General features: G+C 44.1%; 1 protein-coding gene across 1 annotated transcript in view; it reads left to right on the top strand.

Moving 5' to 3' along the window:
- The window catches only part of LOC106593108 (protocadherin-9), a 499,821-nt gene that overhangs the window by 137,467 nt on the left and 344,854 nt on the right, over nt 1-17,500 (top strand). Inside the window, 1 exon segment of the mRNA XM_045698422.1 lies at nt 8,747-8,860. Within this exon segment, the coding sequence (XP_045554378.1) occupies nt 8,747-8,860 (114 nt within the window).

The following is a 17,500-nucleotide window of genomic DNA, read 5'->3' as shown; positions in this document are numbered from 1 at the left end:
GAGCACTAGATAGTGCACTACTAGAGCCCTATATAGTGCAGTACTAGAGCCCTAGATAGTGTACTACTGGAGCCCTAGATAGTGCACTACTAGAGCCCTATATAGTGGACTACTGGAGCCCTATATAGTGCACAACTAGAGCCCTATATAGTGGACTACTAGAGCCCTATATAGTGTACTACTCGAGCCCTAGATAGTGGACTACTAGAGCCCTAGATGGTGCACTACAGGAGCCCTAGATAGTGTACTACTAGAGCCCTAGATAGTGGACTACTAGAGCCCTAGATGGTGCACTACAGGAGCCCTACATAGTATTATACTACACCAGACAGGAAGTACTGAAGTACTGTTGGACATTGTCCAGTTACACAAACCTCCTAGGTGGCAAAGGTCCAGATGAATATTGTCATTTATCGCCGTAGTAACACCCAGCTCATAACCACCTCAAAAACTGTTCCCACGCCTCTAGTTGGTGGAGAGGACATATTGTGGTTTTAAAGCTTCTACACATTTTACCATGGGGCAGAGAGAAAATGTTGCAGTTTTAATTCTACACATTATACCATGGGGCAGAGAGAAAATGTTGCAGTTTTAATTCTACACATTTTACCATGGGGCAGAGAGAAAATGTTGCAGTTTTAATTCTACACATTTTACCATGGGGCAGAGAGAATGTTGCAGTTTTAATTCTACACATTATACCATGGGGCAGAGAGAAAATGTTGCAGTTTTAATTCTACACATTATACCATGGGGCAGAGAGAACATTTTGTAGTTTTAATTCTACACATTATACCATGGGGCAGAGAGAAAATGTTGCAGTTTTAATTCTACACATTATACCATGGGGCAGAGAGAAAATGTTGTAGTTTTAATTCTACACATTATACCATGGGGCAGAGAGAAAATGTTGCAGTTTTAATTCTACACATTATACCATGGGGCAGAGAGAAAATGTTGCAGTTTTAATTCTACACATTTTACCATGGGGCAGAGAGAAAATGTTGCAGTTTTAATTCTACACATTTTACCATGGGGCAGAGAGAAAATGTTGCAGTTTTAATTCTACACATTTTACCATGGGGCAGAGAGAAAATGTTGCAGTTTTAATTCTACACATTTTACCATGGGGCAGAGAGAAAATGTTGCAGTTTTAATTCTACACATTATACCATGGGGTGGAGTTAAAATGTTGCAGTTTTAATTCTACACATTTTACCATGGGGTGGAGTTAAAATGTTGCAGTTTTAATTCTACACATTTTACCATGGGGCAGAGAGAAAATGTTGCAGTTTTAATTCTACACATTATACCATGGGGCAGAGAGAAAATGTTGCAGTTTTAATTCTACACATTATACCATGGGGCAGAGAGAAAATGTTGCAGTTTTAATTCTACACATTTTACCATGGGGCAGAGAGAAAATGTTGCAGTTTTAATTCTACACATTATACCATGGGGCAGAGAGAAAATGTTGCAGTTTTAATTCTACACATTATACCATGGGGTGGAGTTAAAATGTTGCAGTTTTAATTCTACACATTTTACCATGGGGCAGAGAGAAAATGTTGCAGTTTTAATTCTACACATTTTGTCATGTCTTATCTGTATTAATATGATACCAGGGGTTGAGTTCCGACTCAATTCCCCCCCTAAAACGTTGTGATCTGCAGTCCCTTTTGACCCTGTTGTAGGTCTGGATCCGGGCCGCGGTCCGCCTGTTGAGCCTGGCTGGTATCGGGAATAGGGTGTCATTTGGTATGCAGACTAAATGTATTTTAGCCAGTTATGGTATCCACGTTATGAAGCCCCTCAGTTTACAGACGAATCTCCCTCACAGTCGGCCTTTCCTTTTTAACTTTACACATATGGAAGATCCACTTCCTTTAACAGACTTAAAGATCCACAAACACTTCTCTTTAACTGACTTAAAGACCCACAAACACTTCCCTTTAACTGACTTAACAGACCCACAAACACTTCCCTTTAACAGACTTAACAGATCCACAAACACTTCTCTTTAACAGACTTAACAGATCCACAAACACTTCCCTTTAACAGACTTAACAGACCCACAAACACTTCCCTTTAACAGACTTAACAGATCCACAAACACTTCCCTTACAGAGGAGGCTGGTGGGAGGAGCTATTGGAGTATGGGCTCATTGTAATGGCTGGAATGACATTGATGGAAGGGAACCAAACATGTGGTTTCCATATGTTCGGTGTGTTTCAAACCTTTACGTTAATACACTTCCATCCAATACAATGAGCCGGTTCCTCCTCCCACCAGCCTCTTCTGACCCATAACATACTTAAAATAAATTCATGAGGGAAAGAAAGAAAGGATAAAACCTTACCTTTGATGGTAGGGCGATCCACCTTTCTTCAAAAGACAGGCTGGGTCTAACCTTGGCTCCAAGTAAAAAAAAAAAAAATATGAAAACGGTTGGTCTCTAACAATGCACTGCTGCGTCAGGTGTAAGATCACTCAGTCACGTGTCTGACTGGCTGACTGACTCCCTCTGCCTGGAGAAAGAAATCAAAGACAGAACAGAACAGAAGACAAGAAAGCCTTCACAGACACTCTTAGCTCTTTCACAGTTCTAAAACACGAGGCAGAAACTCACAATATTTTCCTTTTGATCATTTCTCCTGAGGCAGTGTTTCAATAGAGAAGGTTTCCTGAGGTAGAGTTTCAATAGAGAAGGTATTCTGAGGTAGTGTTTCATTAGAAAGGTTTCCTGAGGTAATTCTTCATTAGAGAAGGTATCCTGAGGTAGGTCCTTCATTAGAGAAGGTTTCCTGAGGTAGTGCTTCATTAGAGAAGGTATCCTGAGGTAGTGTTTCAACAGAGAAGGTTTCCTGAGGTAGTGCTTCATTAGAGAAGGTTTCCTGAGGTAGAGTTTCAACAGAGAAGGTTTCCTGAGGTAGTTCTTCATTAGAGAAGGTATCCTGAGGTAGTGCTTCATTAGAGAAGGTATCCTGAGGTAGTGCTTCATTAGAGAAGGTATCCTGAGGTAGTGTTTCAACAGAGAAGGTTTCCTGAGGTAGTTCTTCATTAGAGAAGGTATCCTGAGGTAGTGCTTCATTAGAGAAGGTATCCAGAGGTAGAGTTTCAACAGAGAAGGTTTCCTGAGGTAGTTCTTCATTAGAGAAGGTATCCTGAGGTAGTGCTTCATTAGAAGGTCATCTGAGGTAATGTTTCCTGACAGACCTTGATGTGTTTTCCAAATGGCACCCTATTCCCTATACAGCGCACAACTTTTGACCAGAACCCTATGGGCCGTGGTCTAGAGTGGTGCCATATGGGACACACACAGAGCATCCTCAGCATCAGACATCAGACAGACTGGCAACGTGCCACTCAACAAACCACATGTTAAACACAACGTGAATTAAACCGGTCTCCTCCACCTGGGTGATCACACACTGGGTTTGTGTCACAAATGGCACCATGTTCCCTATATAGTGCACTGCTTTTAATCATTTCCATATAGATGCAATAGGACTCAGATAACAGTGTCTAGCTCAGTCAGAAACCTGATAGAGATGTGATGTGGGATCTATGGAACAGGAACCTATCAAAGAGTCCTTAGAGGGTAGAATAACAAAGCTGCTGCAGAGGAATGAGTGCGTGTGTGTGTGTGTGTGTGTGTGTGTGTGTGTGTGTGTGTGTGTGTGTGTGTGTGTGTGTGTGTGTGTGTGTGTGTGTGTGTGTGTGTGTGTGTGTGTGTGTGTGCACCTGATAAGAAAAGAAAAGAAGGTTAGACAAGTTGCAGCCCTGCCTAGCCCTGCCTAGCCCGCTCCTTCCTCTCTCTCCTTCCTCCCTTCTCCTTCCTCTCTCTCCTTCCTCCCTTCTCCTTCCTCTCTCTCCTTCCTCCCTATCTCCTTCCTCTCTCTCCTTCCTCTCTCTCCTTCCTCCCTTCTCCTTCCTCCCTATCTCCTTCCTCCCTCTCCTTCCTCTCTCTCCTTCCTCTCTCTCCTTCCTCCCTCTCCTTCCTCCCTATCTCCTTCCTCCCTCTCCTTCCTCTCTCTCCTTCCTCCCTTCTCCTTCCTCCCTTCTCCTTCCTCCCTCTCCTTCCTCTCTCTCCTTCCTCCCTTCTCCTTCCTCCCTTCTCCTTCCTCCCTTCTCCTTCCTCTCTCTCCTTCCTCCCTTCTCCTTCCTCCCTTCTCCTTCCTCCCTCTCCTTCCTCTCTCTCCTTCCTCCCTCTCCTTCCTCCCTTCTCCTTCCTCCCTCTCCTTCCTCCCTCTCCTTCTTCTCTCTCCTTCCTCCCTCTCCTTCCTCCCTTCTCCTTCCTCCCTATCTCCTTCCTCCCTCTCCTTCCTCCCTTCTCCTTCCTCTCTCTCCTTCCTCCCTTCTCCTTCCTCCTTTCTCCTTCTTCCCTCACCCTCTCTTTTTCAGCCCTCTTCCCTCTCCTTCCTCCCTCCTCACTCTCCTTCATCCCTCTCCTTCTCAGAGAAATAAGACTGGTCCCACCCTCATTATTAAGGCATTGTCTTGTCTACTGTATATTCTACGGTATATTCAATATACAGACTGAGGCTACTGTATATTCTACGTATATTCTACAGTATATTCTACTGTATATTCTACTGTATATTCTAGAGTATATTCTACTGTATATTCTACTGTATATTCTACTGTATATTCTATATACAGACTGAGGCTACTGTATATTCTACTGTATATTCTACTGTATATTCTACGGTATATTCTACTGTATATTCTATATACAGACTGAGGCTACTGTATATTCTAGAGTATATTCTACTGTATATTCTACTGTATATTCTACTGTATATTCTATGGTATATTCTACTGTATATTCTATATACAGACTGAGGCTACTGTATATTCTACTATATATTCAATATACAGACTGAGGCTACTGTATATTCTACTGTATATTCTATATACAGACTGAGGCTACTGTATATTCTAGAGTATATTCTACTATATATTCTATATACAGACTGAGGCTACTGTATATTCTACTGTATATTTTACTGTATATTCTAGAGTATATTCTACTATATATTCTATATACAAGTTTAGGCTACTATATATCCTACTGTATATTCTACTATATATTCTATATACAAGTTTAGGCTACTATATATTCTACTGTATATTCTACTATATATTCTATATACGTTTACTATATTTACTGTATATTCTACTATATATTCTATATACAAGTTTAGGCTACTATATATTCTACTGTATATTCTACTATATATTCTATATACAAGTTTAGGCTACTGTATATTCTACTGTATATTCTACTGTATATTCTAGAGTATATTCTACTGTATATTCTACCTCTCAGATGGTGTAGGGTTTTCCTCTTTGGTGAGTACAAAGATTTTGGGTCGTCACTAGTTACCACAGCCACAAAGTCATAATCTCCTCACATTAAAAAAATAAAATAAAATAAAATTGACCTATAACCTTAACCACACTGCTAACTTTATGCCTAACCGTAACCTTAATTAAATTAGCCAAATTAGCCCAAAAAATTAAGTTCTGAGGTTAACACAGGCTTTAGGATATGTGATATGTTTTGTTATAGAAGTTAATATCAGCCAGTTAACATGACTTTAATGAATTATGGAGCCTTTATGTGCTTCATCTGCTTTTTTCTATTCTAAAAATGCTTAAATATATATATATATAGTTAGCTGATGAAGATTATCGCATAGAACAAAACGGATCTCTTAAACCTGTGTTTACCAACAGACCTTATTTTCTGCATTCATCCAAAACCCTTTACATTTCCCCATAGGCTTTAGCCAACTAGCGATGGTGGAGTTAGTGCCGACCAAAAGACTCCATTACTATTGATCTCCTGGTAAGGAGAATGAACAGAGGAGGGTGTGTGGAAGTGTAGCCTCTACCAGAGGGGGGTTGTGGGTAATGTAGTTTGTTCTTTACACTTCTGTGGAATTCATCCTTATAAAAAGGAAAATATATAACGTTTGTTATAACAACATTCACTTTTTAAATTCCAGTGTGATTATTTGGCATTGAAAATCCTGTTTTAATTATTTTTATACAGCGTGTCTGTCACGTCCTGGCCAGTATAAGGTCAATTGGTATTGTAGTTTGGTCAGGACGTGGCAGAGGGTATTTGTTTTATGTGGTTCGGGGTGGTGTTTTGGAAAATAGGGTGTTTGATTTAGTATTTCCGGGTTTTTGGGTTATGGTCTGTGTTTATGTATTTCTATGTGTTATCTAGTTAGTTGTATGTCTATGTTTGGTTAATTGGGGTGGACTTCCAATTGAAGGCAGCTGTGTGGTGTTGCCTTTGATTGGAAGTCCTATATTAGTTGGGTGTGTTTGTTTGTCTAATTGTGGGAGATTGTTTTTGCATTGCGTGTTTTGTAGCCTGTAAAACTGTTGCACTATCATTGTTTTTTTTGTATCGTGTTCACGTTAGAGATTTATTAAATTCAAAGATGAACACGACCTCCGCTGCGTATTGGTCTACCTTTTCTGACGAGGACTTTTCTATTTCTTCTGAAGACGATGAATGCTGTGACAGTGTCAATATAATATCATAGAGTCCACCAGGCATAGTATCTGCATTGACATGGTTGTGAATGTCAGTCACTGGACTTTGTATTTTTTTAGTAAGGTGATTTCCCAAGCGCTACCCTATTCCCTATGAAGTGCACTACTTTTTTCCCCCCCAGGGTTCAAAGGGCTCTGGCTAAAAAGTGTGCACTATATAGTGAATAGAGAGACGTTTTGGGACACAAATATGATTTCCCTGTCACGCGAAGCCTTTCAGCGTAGAAAAACATTTTCCGTAATGTTTTTTTGTTTTTACAAAACCCACACTCATCTGTCCCCTAAAACAAACACACCAAGAAACATCTGAGTGCACAGTTGGGCTGGTAAGAACATTTGTAACTTGTTTGTACGCTCTTGAACTAACAGTGGATTTGAAGACTGAGGAATAATTGAGAGCAGCAATAAGTCTCTGGCTTCAAGAGAAAATACTTGGAACAGACATGCAACGGTTCCCTCTTTTCCCCTCAGGCTTTTTTTATGCCATCTGCATCATTTATGAATGAAAATAGGACCAGGCAGTTCTCTCTCTCTCTTTTCTATTTTCCACCACCACAACCATCACCACCATCACCACCACCATCATCACCACCACCACCACACACCACCATCACCATCACCACCACCACCACCACCACCATCACCACCATCACCACCACCATCACCACCACAACCATCACCACCACCATCATCACTACCACCATCACCACCACCATCACCACCACCACCACCACCACCACCATCATCACTACCACCATCACCACCACCATCACCACCACCACCATCACCACCACCATCATCACCACCATCACCACCACCATCACCACCACAACCATCACCACCACCACCATCACCACCATCATCATCACCACCACACACCACCATCATCACCACCACCACCACCACCACCACCACCATCACACATCATCATCACCACCACCACCACCACCACCACCACCACCATCATCACCACCATCACCACCACCATCACCACCACAACCATCACCACCACCACCATCACCACCATCATCACCTCCACCACCACCACCACCATCACCACCACCATCACCACCACCATCACCACCACAACCATCACCACCACCACCATCACCACCATCATCATCACCACCATCATCACCACCATCACCACCACCACCACCACCACCATCACCACCATCATCACCACCACCATCATCACCACCACCATCACCACCACCATCACCACCACAATCATCACCACCACCACCATCACCACCATCATCATCACCACCATCATCACCACCATCACCACCACCATCACCACCATCACCACCACCACCACCACCACCATCACCACCATCATCACCACCACCATCATCACCACCACCATCACCACCACCATCATCACCACCACCATCATCACTACCACAACCACCACCACCACTACCACCATCATCATCATCATCATCATCACCACCACCACCACCACCATCACTACCACCATCATCACCTCCACCACCACCACCACCACCACTACCACCATCATCACCACCACCACCACCATCACTACCACCATCATCACCTCCACCACCATCACCACCATCACCACCACCACCACCACCACCCACCACCCATCACCACCACCACCATCACCACCATCACCACCCATCACCATCACCACCATCACCATCATCACCACCACCACCACCATCACCACCACCACCACCACCACCACTACCACCATCATCACCACCACCACCACCATCACTACCACCATCATCACCTCCACCACCATCACCACCATCACCACCACCCATCACCACCACCACCATCACCACCATCACCACCCATCACCATCACCACCATCACCACCATCACCATCATCACCACCACTACCACCATCACCACCACCACCACCACCACCATCACCACCACCACCACCACCACCACCATTATAACCACCACCATCACCATCACCATCGCCACCCTTAACGGCTCTGTGTCCCAAATGGCGCTCTATCCCTTTGCAGTGCACTGGTTTTGACAGGAGCCCCATAGACCCTGGTAGAACGTAGCCCACTATTAAAGGAATAGGGTTCCATTTGGGTCGCAGATCATAACCAAGTACATACCAGATGAATGACGTCACTAAACCCCGTTTTTTTTCTTTCTCAATCCTTCCTATTATAGGGAACGCTAACAGGCACGTTGACCCGCGCCCGAACCGAACTGAACCCTGAATACCTGGACCTCCGCTCCAGGGCCGAGCTCAACCCAGAATACTGGACCCCATGCACGCCTCTAGTGAGTACCGCTGTCTCCTCAATCTCTCATCGCTGATCTCAGTCATAGGATCTTCACAGTATCACCAAACCCAACCACTGCACTCCACTCCTGGGATATGTCCCAAAATGGATCCCTAGTTCTGATTTAGTGCACTCACCCTTATTGGGGCCTGGTCAAAAAAAAAGTAGTGCACTAAATAGAGACTAAAGGGGTCTATTTGGGAGGGAGACAATATACCTCCTGTTCTTCTGCTGTGAACCACCACTGACAGATGTTCTGCTGTTTCCGCTCCTCTTGTCCGGCTTCGTTACAATCACTGGGATAATTCATCTCATTACCTTCACTGCTGAGAAGACACTAGGGTGAACGGCCATCTGGGGATTGTGTGTGTGTGGTGCTATTTTTAAGCTTATATTGCTGTGTTTGCACTGTGGTGATTCCTAATGATGATGCTATTGCTGATGTACTGTCTACTGTAGATAGTATTACTATGGAGGAGGGTGTTGTATACTGTAGATAGTATTACTATGGAGGAAGGTGTTGTATACTGTAGATAGTATTACTATGAGGGAGGGTGTTGTGTACTGTAGATAGTATTACTATGAAGGAGAAGGAGGGTGTTGTATACTGTAGATAGTATTACTATGAAGGAGAAGGAGGGTGTTGTGTACTGTAGATAGTATTACTATGAAGGAGGGTGTTGTGTACTGTAGATAGTATTACTATGAAGGAGGGTGTTGTGTACTGTAGATAGTATTACTATGAAGGAGAAGGAGGGTGTTGTGTACTGTAGATAGTATTACTATGAAGGAGGGTGTTGTATACTGTAGATAGTATTACTATGAAGGAGAAGGAGGGTGTTGTGTACTGTAGATAGTATTACTATGGAGGAGGGTGTTGTGTAATCTGTAGATAGTATTACTATGAAGGAGAAGGAGGGTGTTGTGTACTGTAGATAGTATTACTATGAAGGAGGGTGTTGTGTACTGTAGATAGTATTACTATGAAGGAGAAGGAGGGTGTTGTATACTGTAGATAGTATTACTATGAAGGAGGGTGTTGTGTACTGTAGATAGTATTACTATGAAGGAGGGTGTTGTGTACTGTAGATAGTATTACTATGAAGGAGAAGGAGGGTGTTGTGTACTGTAGATAGTATTACTATGAAGGAGGGTGTTGTGTACTGTAGATAGTATTACTATGAAGGAGAAGGAGGGTGTTGTGTACTGTAGATAGTATTACTATGAAGGAGGGTGTTGTGTACTGTAGATAGTATTACTATGAAGGAGAAGGAGGGTGTTGTGTACTGTAGATAGTATTACTATGAAGGAGGGTGTTGTGTACTGTAGATAGTATTACTATGAAGGAGAAGGAGGGTGTTGTGTACTGTAGATAGTATTACTATGAAGGAGGGTGTTGTATACTGTAGATAGTATTACTATGGAGGAGGGTGTTGTATACTGTATATAGTATTACTATGGAGGAGGGTGTTGTATACTGTAGATAGTATTACTATGAAGGAGGGTGTTGTATACTGTAGATAGTATTACTATGAAGGAGGGTGTTGTATACTGTAGATAGTATTACTATGAAGGAGGGTGTTGTATACTGTAGATAGTATTACTATGAAGGAGGGTGCTGTATACTGTAGATAGTATTACTATGGAGGAGAAGGAGGGTGTTGTGTACTGTAGATAGTATTACTATGAAGGAGGGTGTTGTGTACTGTAGATAGTATTACTATGAAGGAGGGTGTTGTGTACTGTAGATAGTATTACTATGAAGGAGGGTGTTGTGTACTGTAGATAGTATTACTATGAAGGAGAAGGAGGGTGTTGTGTACTGTAGATAGTATTACTATGAAGGAGAAGGAGGCTGTAAATGGAAACACGTCTTAAGGAAATGGAAACCAAAAGTTCTCTCTTTAGTGTTTCTATGGAGAAAGCATGTATATTTATTCTGGTTAGGCTGCGGATTACACTGGCAGGCCTTGTGAGCGTTTCCTTCACTAATTGGTCTTTTGACCAATCAGATCAGTTCTGAAAAAGATGTGATGTGAAACGATCGGATGTGATTGGTCAAAAGACCAGCTTTATAAACCTGTTTTACACTCACCGTTCGTTCTGAAGTGTTTCTTCTAAACAGGAAGTGGAACACTATGTTCATTTACTGCTTATCTGATTGGTGTTGGAGCAAGGCTTACTGCTCAGATTGATTGATTGGTGTTGGAGAATATCTTACTGCTCAGATTGATTGATTGATTGGTGTTGGAGAACAGCTTACTGCTCAGCCTGATTGATTGATTGATTGGTGTGTGAGAACAGCTTACTGCTCAGCCTGATTGATTGATTGGTGTATGAGAACAGTTTACTGCTCAGATTGATTGATTGATTGGTGTTGGAGACTATCTTACTGCTCAGATTGATTGATTGATTGGTGTTGGAGAACAGCTTACTGCTCAGATTGATTGATTGATTGATTGGTTGATTGATTGGTGTATGAGAATATCTTACTGCTCAGCTTGGATTGATCAAAGTACTTAGTGTTATTTACTCTTATAGTGGAATAATGAGAATCTGTGATGCACAGAGTCGAGTATTGCTTATGTTCATTGGAGTAAATGTCACTACGGTGTGACTGAACGGTGAATGAAACAGTTTAATATGTCTCCTTTTGTTTTCCAAACCCGTTGTCAGATCAATATGTAGGGAAAATGTTCAGAAAGGCAATGACCACCTGCTATGTTCCCTTAGACTACACACCACACTAACAACACCTACACACACACCACACTAACAACAAGCACAAAACACCTAAACACACACTACTATGTTCCCTTAGAGTACACACCACACTAACAACAAGCACAAAACACACACACACACACACACACACTCTAACAAGCTCATCTGCGCCTGTCGGCCTCCTCAGGGCTTGCGTGGGCGGCGGGAAACATCCTGCTCTCTGATTGGTTGGCAGCGTGATGCTGCCTGCTATAGTGCTACAGTGACAAGGAAAAGGTATGTGAACCCTTTGGAATTACCTGGATTTCTGCATAAATTGGTCATCAAACTTGATCTGATCTTCATCTACTGTAAGTCACAACAATAGACCAACATAGTGTGCTTAAACTAATAACACAGAAATTAATGTAATTTTCTTGTCTATATTGAATACATAATTTAAACATTCACAGTGTAGGTTGGAAAAGGTATGTGAACCCCCTAGGCTAATGACTAGTCAGGAGTCAGCTAACCTGGAGTCCAATCAACGAGACGAGATTGGAGATGTTGGTTAGAGCTGCCTTGCCCTATATACAAAAAAAAAACACTCACAAAATTTGAGTTTGCTATTCACAAGAAGCGTTGCCTGATGTGAACCATGCCTCGAACAAAAAGAGATCTCAGAAGACCTAAGATTAAGAATTGTTGACTTGCATTAAAGCTGGAAAGGGTTACAAAAGTATCTCTAAAAGCCTTGATGTTCATCAGTCCACGGTAAGACAAATTGTCAATAAATTGTGAAAGTTCAGCACTGTTGCTACTCTCCCTGGGAGTGGCCGTCCTGCAAAGATGACTGCAAAGAGCGCAGCGCAGAATGCTCCATGAGGTTAATGTCAGAACTCACTAGTAGTGATAGGGTGAAGTCAAGCACGGGAGACCAAATATGTAGTAGTAGAATGTTTTATTTCCTGAGTCCAAAAATACCATACCCAGGCATGGAACAAGGAAAACAAACAGACCAAAAAGTCCACCTCAACAGGGTCGGGACAAAGTCCAGAAAAAAACATCCTTCCAGAAAATACACAAGAAAAACAAAACTACCCCAAACAATCCCGCACAAAACCTCGACCGAGAAAGCAAGATTAAATACATTTACATTTAAGTCATTTAGCAGACGCTCTTATCCAGAGCGACTTACAGAGCTATACCTTCTTTTGAAGTATACCTGCAGTGTTTCACTTCCTTCTCTACATACCCCACTAACGAACTCAACTCAAAACAGGTGTAACACAAGACAGACAAAACCAAACGAAAAGGAAAAAAGGGATCGGTGACAGCTAGTAGGCCCGGCGACGACGACCGCCGAGCGCTGCCCGAACAGGGAGAGGAGCCACCCTCAGTAGACGTCGTGACAGTTCACAGTTAAGAAGAATCCTAGAGTGTCAGCTAAAGACTTACAGAGATCTATGGAAAACACTAACATCTCTGTTGACGAGTCTACGATACGTAAAACACTAAACAAGAATGGTGTTCATGGGAGGACACCACAGAACGAAGCCACTGCTGTCCAAAAAAAAAACATTGCTGCAAGTCTGAAGTTTGCAAAAGTGCACCTGGATGTTCCACAGTGCTATTGGCGAAATATTCTGTGAACAGATGAAACTACAGTTGAGTTGTTTGGAAGGAAGGAAGGAAGGAAGGAAGGAAGGAAGGAAGGAAGGAAGGAAGGAAGGAAGGAAGGAAGGAAGGAAGGAAGGAAGGAAGGAAGGAACACACAACACTATCTGTGGGGGAAAAAAAAGGCACAGCACACCAACATCAAAACCTCATCCCAACTATAAACTATGGTGGAGGGAGCATCATGGTTTGGGGCTGCTTTGCTGCCTCAGGGCCTGAACAGCTTGCTATCATCGACGGGAAAATGAATCGACGGGAAAAATGAAGTTTAGCCTAACATTCTCCTGCAAAATGTCTTGATATCTGTCCGCCAATTGAAGCTCAGCAGAAGTTGGTTGATGCAACGACCCAAAACACACAACAAAAATCAACAACAGAATGGCTTCATCAGAAGAAAATAGACCTTCTGCAGTGGCCCAGTCAGAGACCTGACCTCAACCCCATTGAGATGCTGTGGCATGACCTCGAGAGAAAGTTCACACCAGACATCCCAAGAATATTGCAGAACTGAAACAGTTTTGTAAAGAGGAATGGTCCAAAATGTCCTCCTGACCGTTGTGCAGGCAGGTCTGATCAGCAACTACAGAAAACATTTGGTTGAGGTTATTGCTGCCAAAGGAGGGTCAACCACTTATTGAATCCAAACGTTCACATACTTGTGTGTTCACTGTGTGTTCAATAAAGATACGATAACTTATTATTTCTGTGTTATTAGCTTTTAGTTTAAGCAGACTTTGTGTTTGTCTATTGTTGTGACCTAAATAAATGAATTTTACCATCAATTTATGCAGAAATCCAGGTATTTCCAAAGGGTTCACATTCCTTTTTCTTGCCGCTTTACGTCACTTTGAGTAGAGTGGTAGTCTTAGTGGCCCCTAGCTATCCCTCCCTCCCTGTCCAGTGGGCTGTGCCTTAAGACTCTAGTCATGTGTCATGTCTGCTGTATCCCTGTCACTATCCCCCGCCCTCACCCCTCCTTCCTCAGATGCCCTCTCGATCGCCCTCCCTCTCTTCATCCTCAACCCTCCCTCACCCCTTACCCTCCCTCTGCCTCGCAGTCCTTAAGACTGTCATATCCACTGTATCGATGTCTGTTTTCCTCCCGACCACCTACTCACCCATCCCTCGTCCCTCAGGCCTCATTTCCTGGCCACTCCGGGACGGTGAAGAAGCCGGACGCCACTGCCTGCCTGCTGACACTCTAGCTGCATTATTATCCGTGTCACTGCCCTCCAGATCCAGCTGGATGATGGAAGTGTGGAGAGGACCCAGGCTGTCCAAACGGAAAGCACTCCTCTCCCTCTCGTACTCCAGAGTGATTGGCCGCGACCAGCCTTGCGCCAAATGTCACGACGCATAAAATAGGGTTGTAGACCAAAGAGAGAGAGAGTTTCTATCTAAGATATGGGCCCTCAGGCTTTCTGCAGTGTATGCTAGAGAGAGAGAGAGGAGGGTGACTACATACAGGATCTCTGATAGGGGCCCTCAGGCTGTCTGCAGAGTAGGATGAGAGAGAGAGAGAGAGAGAGAGAGAGAGAGAGAGGACTACATACAGGGCCTCTGATAGGGGCCCTCAGGCTGTCTGCAGTATCACTTTGTATAGTCTGACTAACCCTGACTTAACCCAGTTCTACAGTAGTTATAGAGGAGACTGTCACCCTGACTTGACCCAGTCCTACAGTAGTTATAGAGGAGACTGTTACCCTGACTTGACCCAGTCCTACAGTAGTTATAGAGGAGACTGTTACCCTGACTTGACCCAGTCCTACAGTAGTTATAGAGGAGACTGTCACCCTGACTTGACCCAGTCCTACAGTAGTTATAGTAGAGGAGACAGTCACCCTGACTTGACCCAGTCCTACAGTAGTTATAGTAGAGGAGACTGTCACCCTGACTTGACCCAGTCCTACAGTAGAGGAGCAAGCAGACATGGTGCATCCCAATGCTTTCTGTAATCAGGAGCAGTGTTCTCCACTCGAGCAGAATAATCACTTCATATTTCCTCTTTGAAATGTGGATTGTCCATATGCTGCTTCTTTTCAATGAACCCATAGACTCTAATCCAAAGTAGTGCACTATATAGGTAATCGGGTGCCATTTGGGACTCACTCGGAGTGTAGAGTCCAGTGGAGCAGAAGGATCCCTTCCTCAGAGCTTTAGTGTTATGGACATTTACAGACACGGTGCTGTAAGTCCCTGTGACAGAGAGACTAGTGTCCTGTCCAGGCGGTGCTGTAAGGCCCTGTGATAGACAGACTAGTTCCTGTCCAGGCGGTACTGTAAGGCCCTGTGATAGACAGACTATTTCCTGTCCAGGCGGTGCTGTAAGGCCCTGTGATAGAGAGACTATTTCCTGTCCAGGCGGTGCTGTAAAGCCCTGTGGCAGACAGACTAGCCTCCTGTCCAGGCGGTGCTGTAAGGCCCTGTGGCAGACAGACTAGCCTCATGTCCAGGCGGTGCTGTAAGGCCCTGTGACAGACAGACAGACTAGTTCCTGTCCAGGCGGTGCTGTAAGGCCCTGTGGCAGACAGACTAGCCTCCTTTCCAGGCGGTGCTGTAAGGCCCTGTGACAGACAGACTAGCCTCCTGTCCAGGCGGTGCTGTAAGGCCCTGTGACAGACAGACTAGCCTCCTGTCCAGGCGGTGCTGTAAGGCCCTGTGGCAGACAGACTAGTGGGCTGCCCAGACGGTGCTATAAGGGCCTGTGACAGACAGACTAGTTCCTGTCCAGGCGGTGTGGGCTGCAGCCTTGGTAAACAGTGAACTCCACTGAAATTGAAGCATCCCTTCCTCTATCCTATGAGGACGGTGTTGCAGCATGTACAGTACAATACTCTACGCCCATCTGTGGTTTACTATGAATGAAATAACAAACATATTTAATCTGTATATGTCAAACATTGAACTATTACTTCCTAAGAGGGCTCTGGTAGATAGATGTGCTCTATATAGGGAACACGATGCCATTTGATATGGTGAGATATATTACCCACTAATACTTTAATAGTGATGACAGTCCAGATTAGACATGTAGAACACACTATCAAATCCTTTATGACAGTCCTGATTAGACATGTAGAACACACTAGCTAATCCTTTATGACAGTCCTGGTCAGACATGTAGAACACACTAGCTAATCCTTTATGACAGTCCTGATTAGACATGTAGAACACACTATCTAATCCTTTAATAGTGACGACAGTCCAGATTAGACATGTAGAACACACTTCATGTTGTGTCTCGTCTTGTCGATATTTGGACCTCATCATAATGATTTAATGAAAAATATCAGTTCAGTTTATCTCCTTCCCATGGCTGAGTCAATGAGACCTCATTCAGCTGTCCTCCTCTCTCCCTCCCATGGCTGAGTCAATGAGTCTTCATTCAGCTGTCCTCCTCTCTCCCTCCCATGGCTGAGTCAATGAGACCTCATTCAGCTGTCCTCCTCTCTCCCTCCCATGGCTGAGTCAATGAGACCTCATTCAGCTGTCCTCCTCTCTCCCTCCCATGGCTGAGTCAATGAGACCTCATTCAGCTGTCCTCCTCTCTCCCTCCCATGGCTGAGTCAATGAGTCTTCATTCAGCTGTCCTCCTCTCTCCCTCCCATGGCTGAGTCAATGAGACCTCATTCAGCTGTCCTCCTCTCTCCCTCCCATGGCTGAGTCAATGAGTCTTCATTCAGCTGTCCTCCTCTCTCCCTCCCATGGCTGAGTCAATGAGTCTTCATTCAGCTGTCCTCCTCTCTCCCTCCCATGGCTGAGTCAATGAGTCCTCATTCAGCTGCCCTCCTCTCTCCCTCCCATGGCTGAGTCAATGAGTCTTCATTCAGCTGTCCTCCTCTCTCCCTCCCATGGCTGAGTCAATGAGTCTTCATTCAGCTGTCCTCCTCTCTCCCTCCCATGGCTGAGTCAATGAGTCTTCATTCAGCTGTCCTCCTCTCTCCGTCCCATGGCTGAGTCAATGAGACCTCATTCAGCTGTCCTCCTCTCTCCGTCCCATGGCTGAGTCAATGAGACCTCATTCAGCTGTCCTCCTCTCTCCCTCCCATGGCTGAGTCAATGAGTCTTCATTCAGCTGTCCTCATCTCTCCCTCCCATGGCTGAGTCAATGAGTCTTCATTCAGCTGTCCTCCTCTCTCCGTCCCATGGCTGAGTCAATGAGACCTCATTCAGCTGTCCTCCTCTCTCCCTCCCATGGCTGAGTCAATGAGACCTCATTCAGCTGTCCTCCTCTCTCCCTCCCATGGCTGAGTCAATG

Source organism: Salmo salar, chromosome ssa16 (assembly GCF_905237065.1).
Source record: "Salmo salar chromosome ssa16, Ssal_v3.1, whole genome shotgun sequence".
Lineage (NCBI taxonomy): Eukaryota > Metazoa > Chordata > Actinopteri > Salmoniformes > Salmonidae > Salmo > Salmo salar.
Note: the sequence above shows the minus strand (reverse complement) of the source record. Positions and strands in the feature narration are given on the sequence as shown.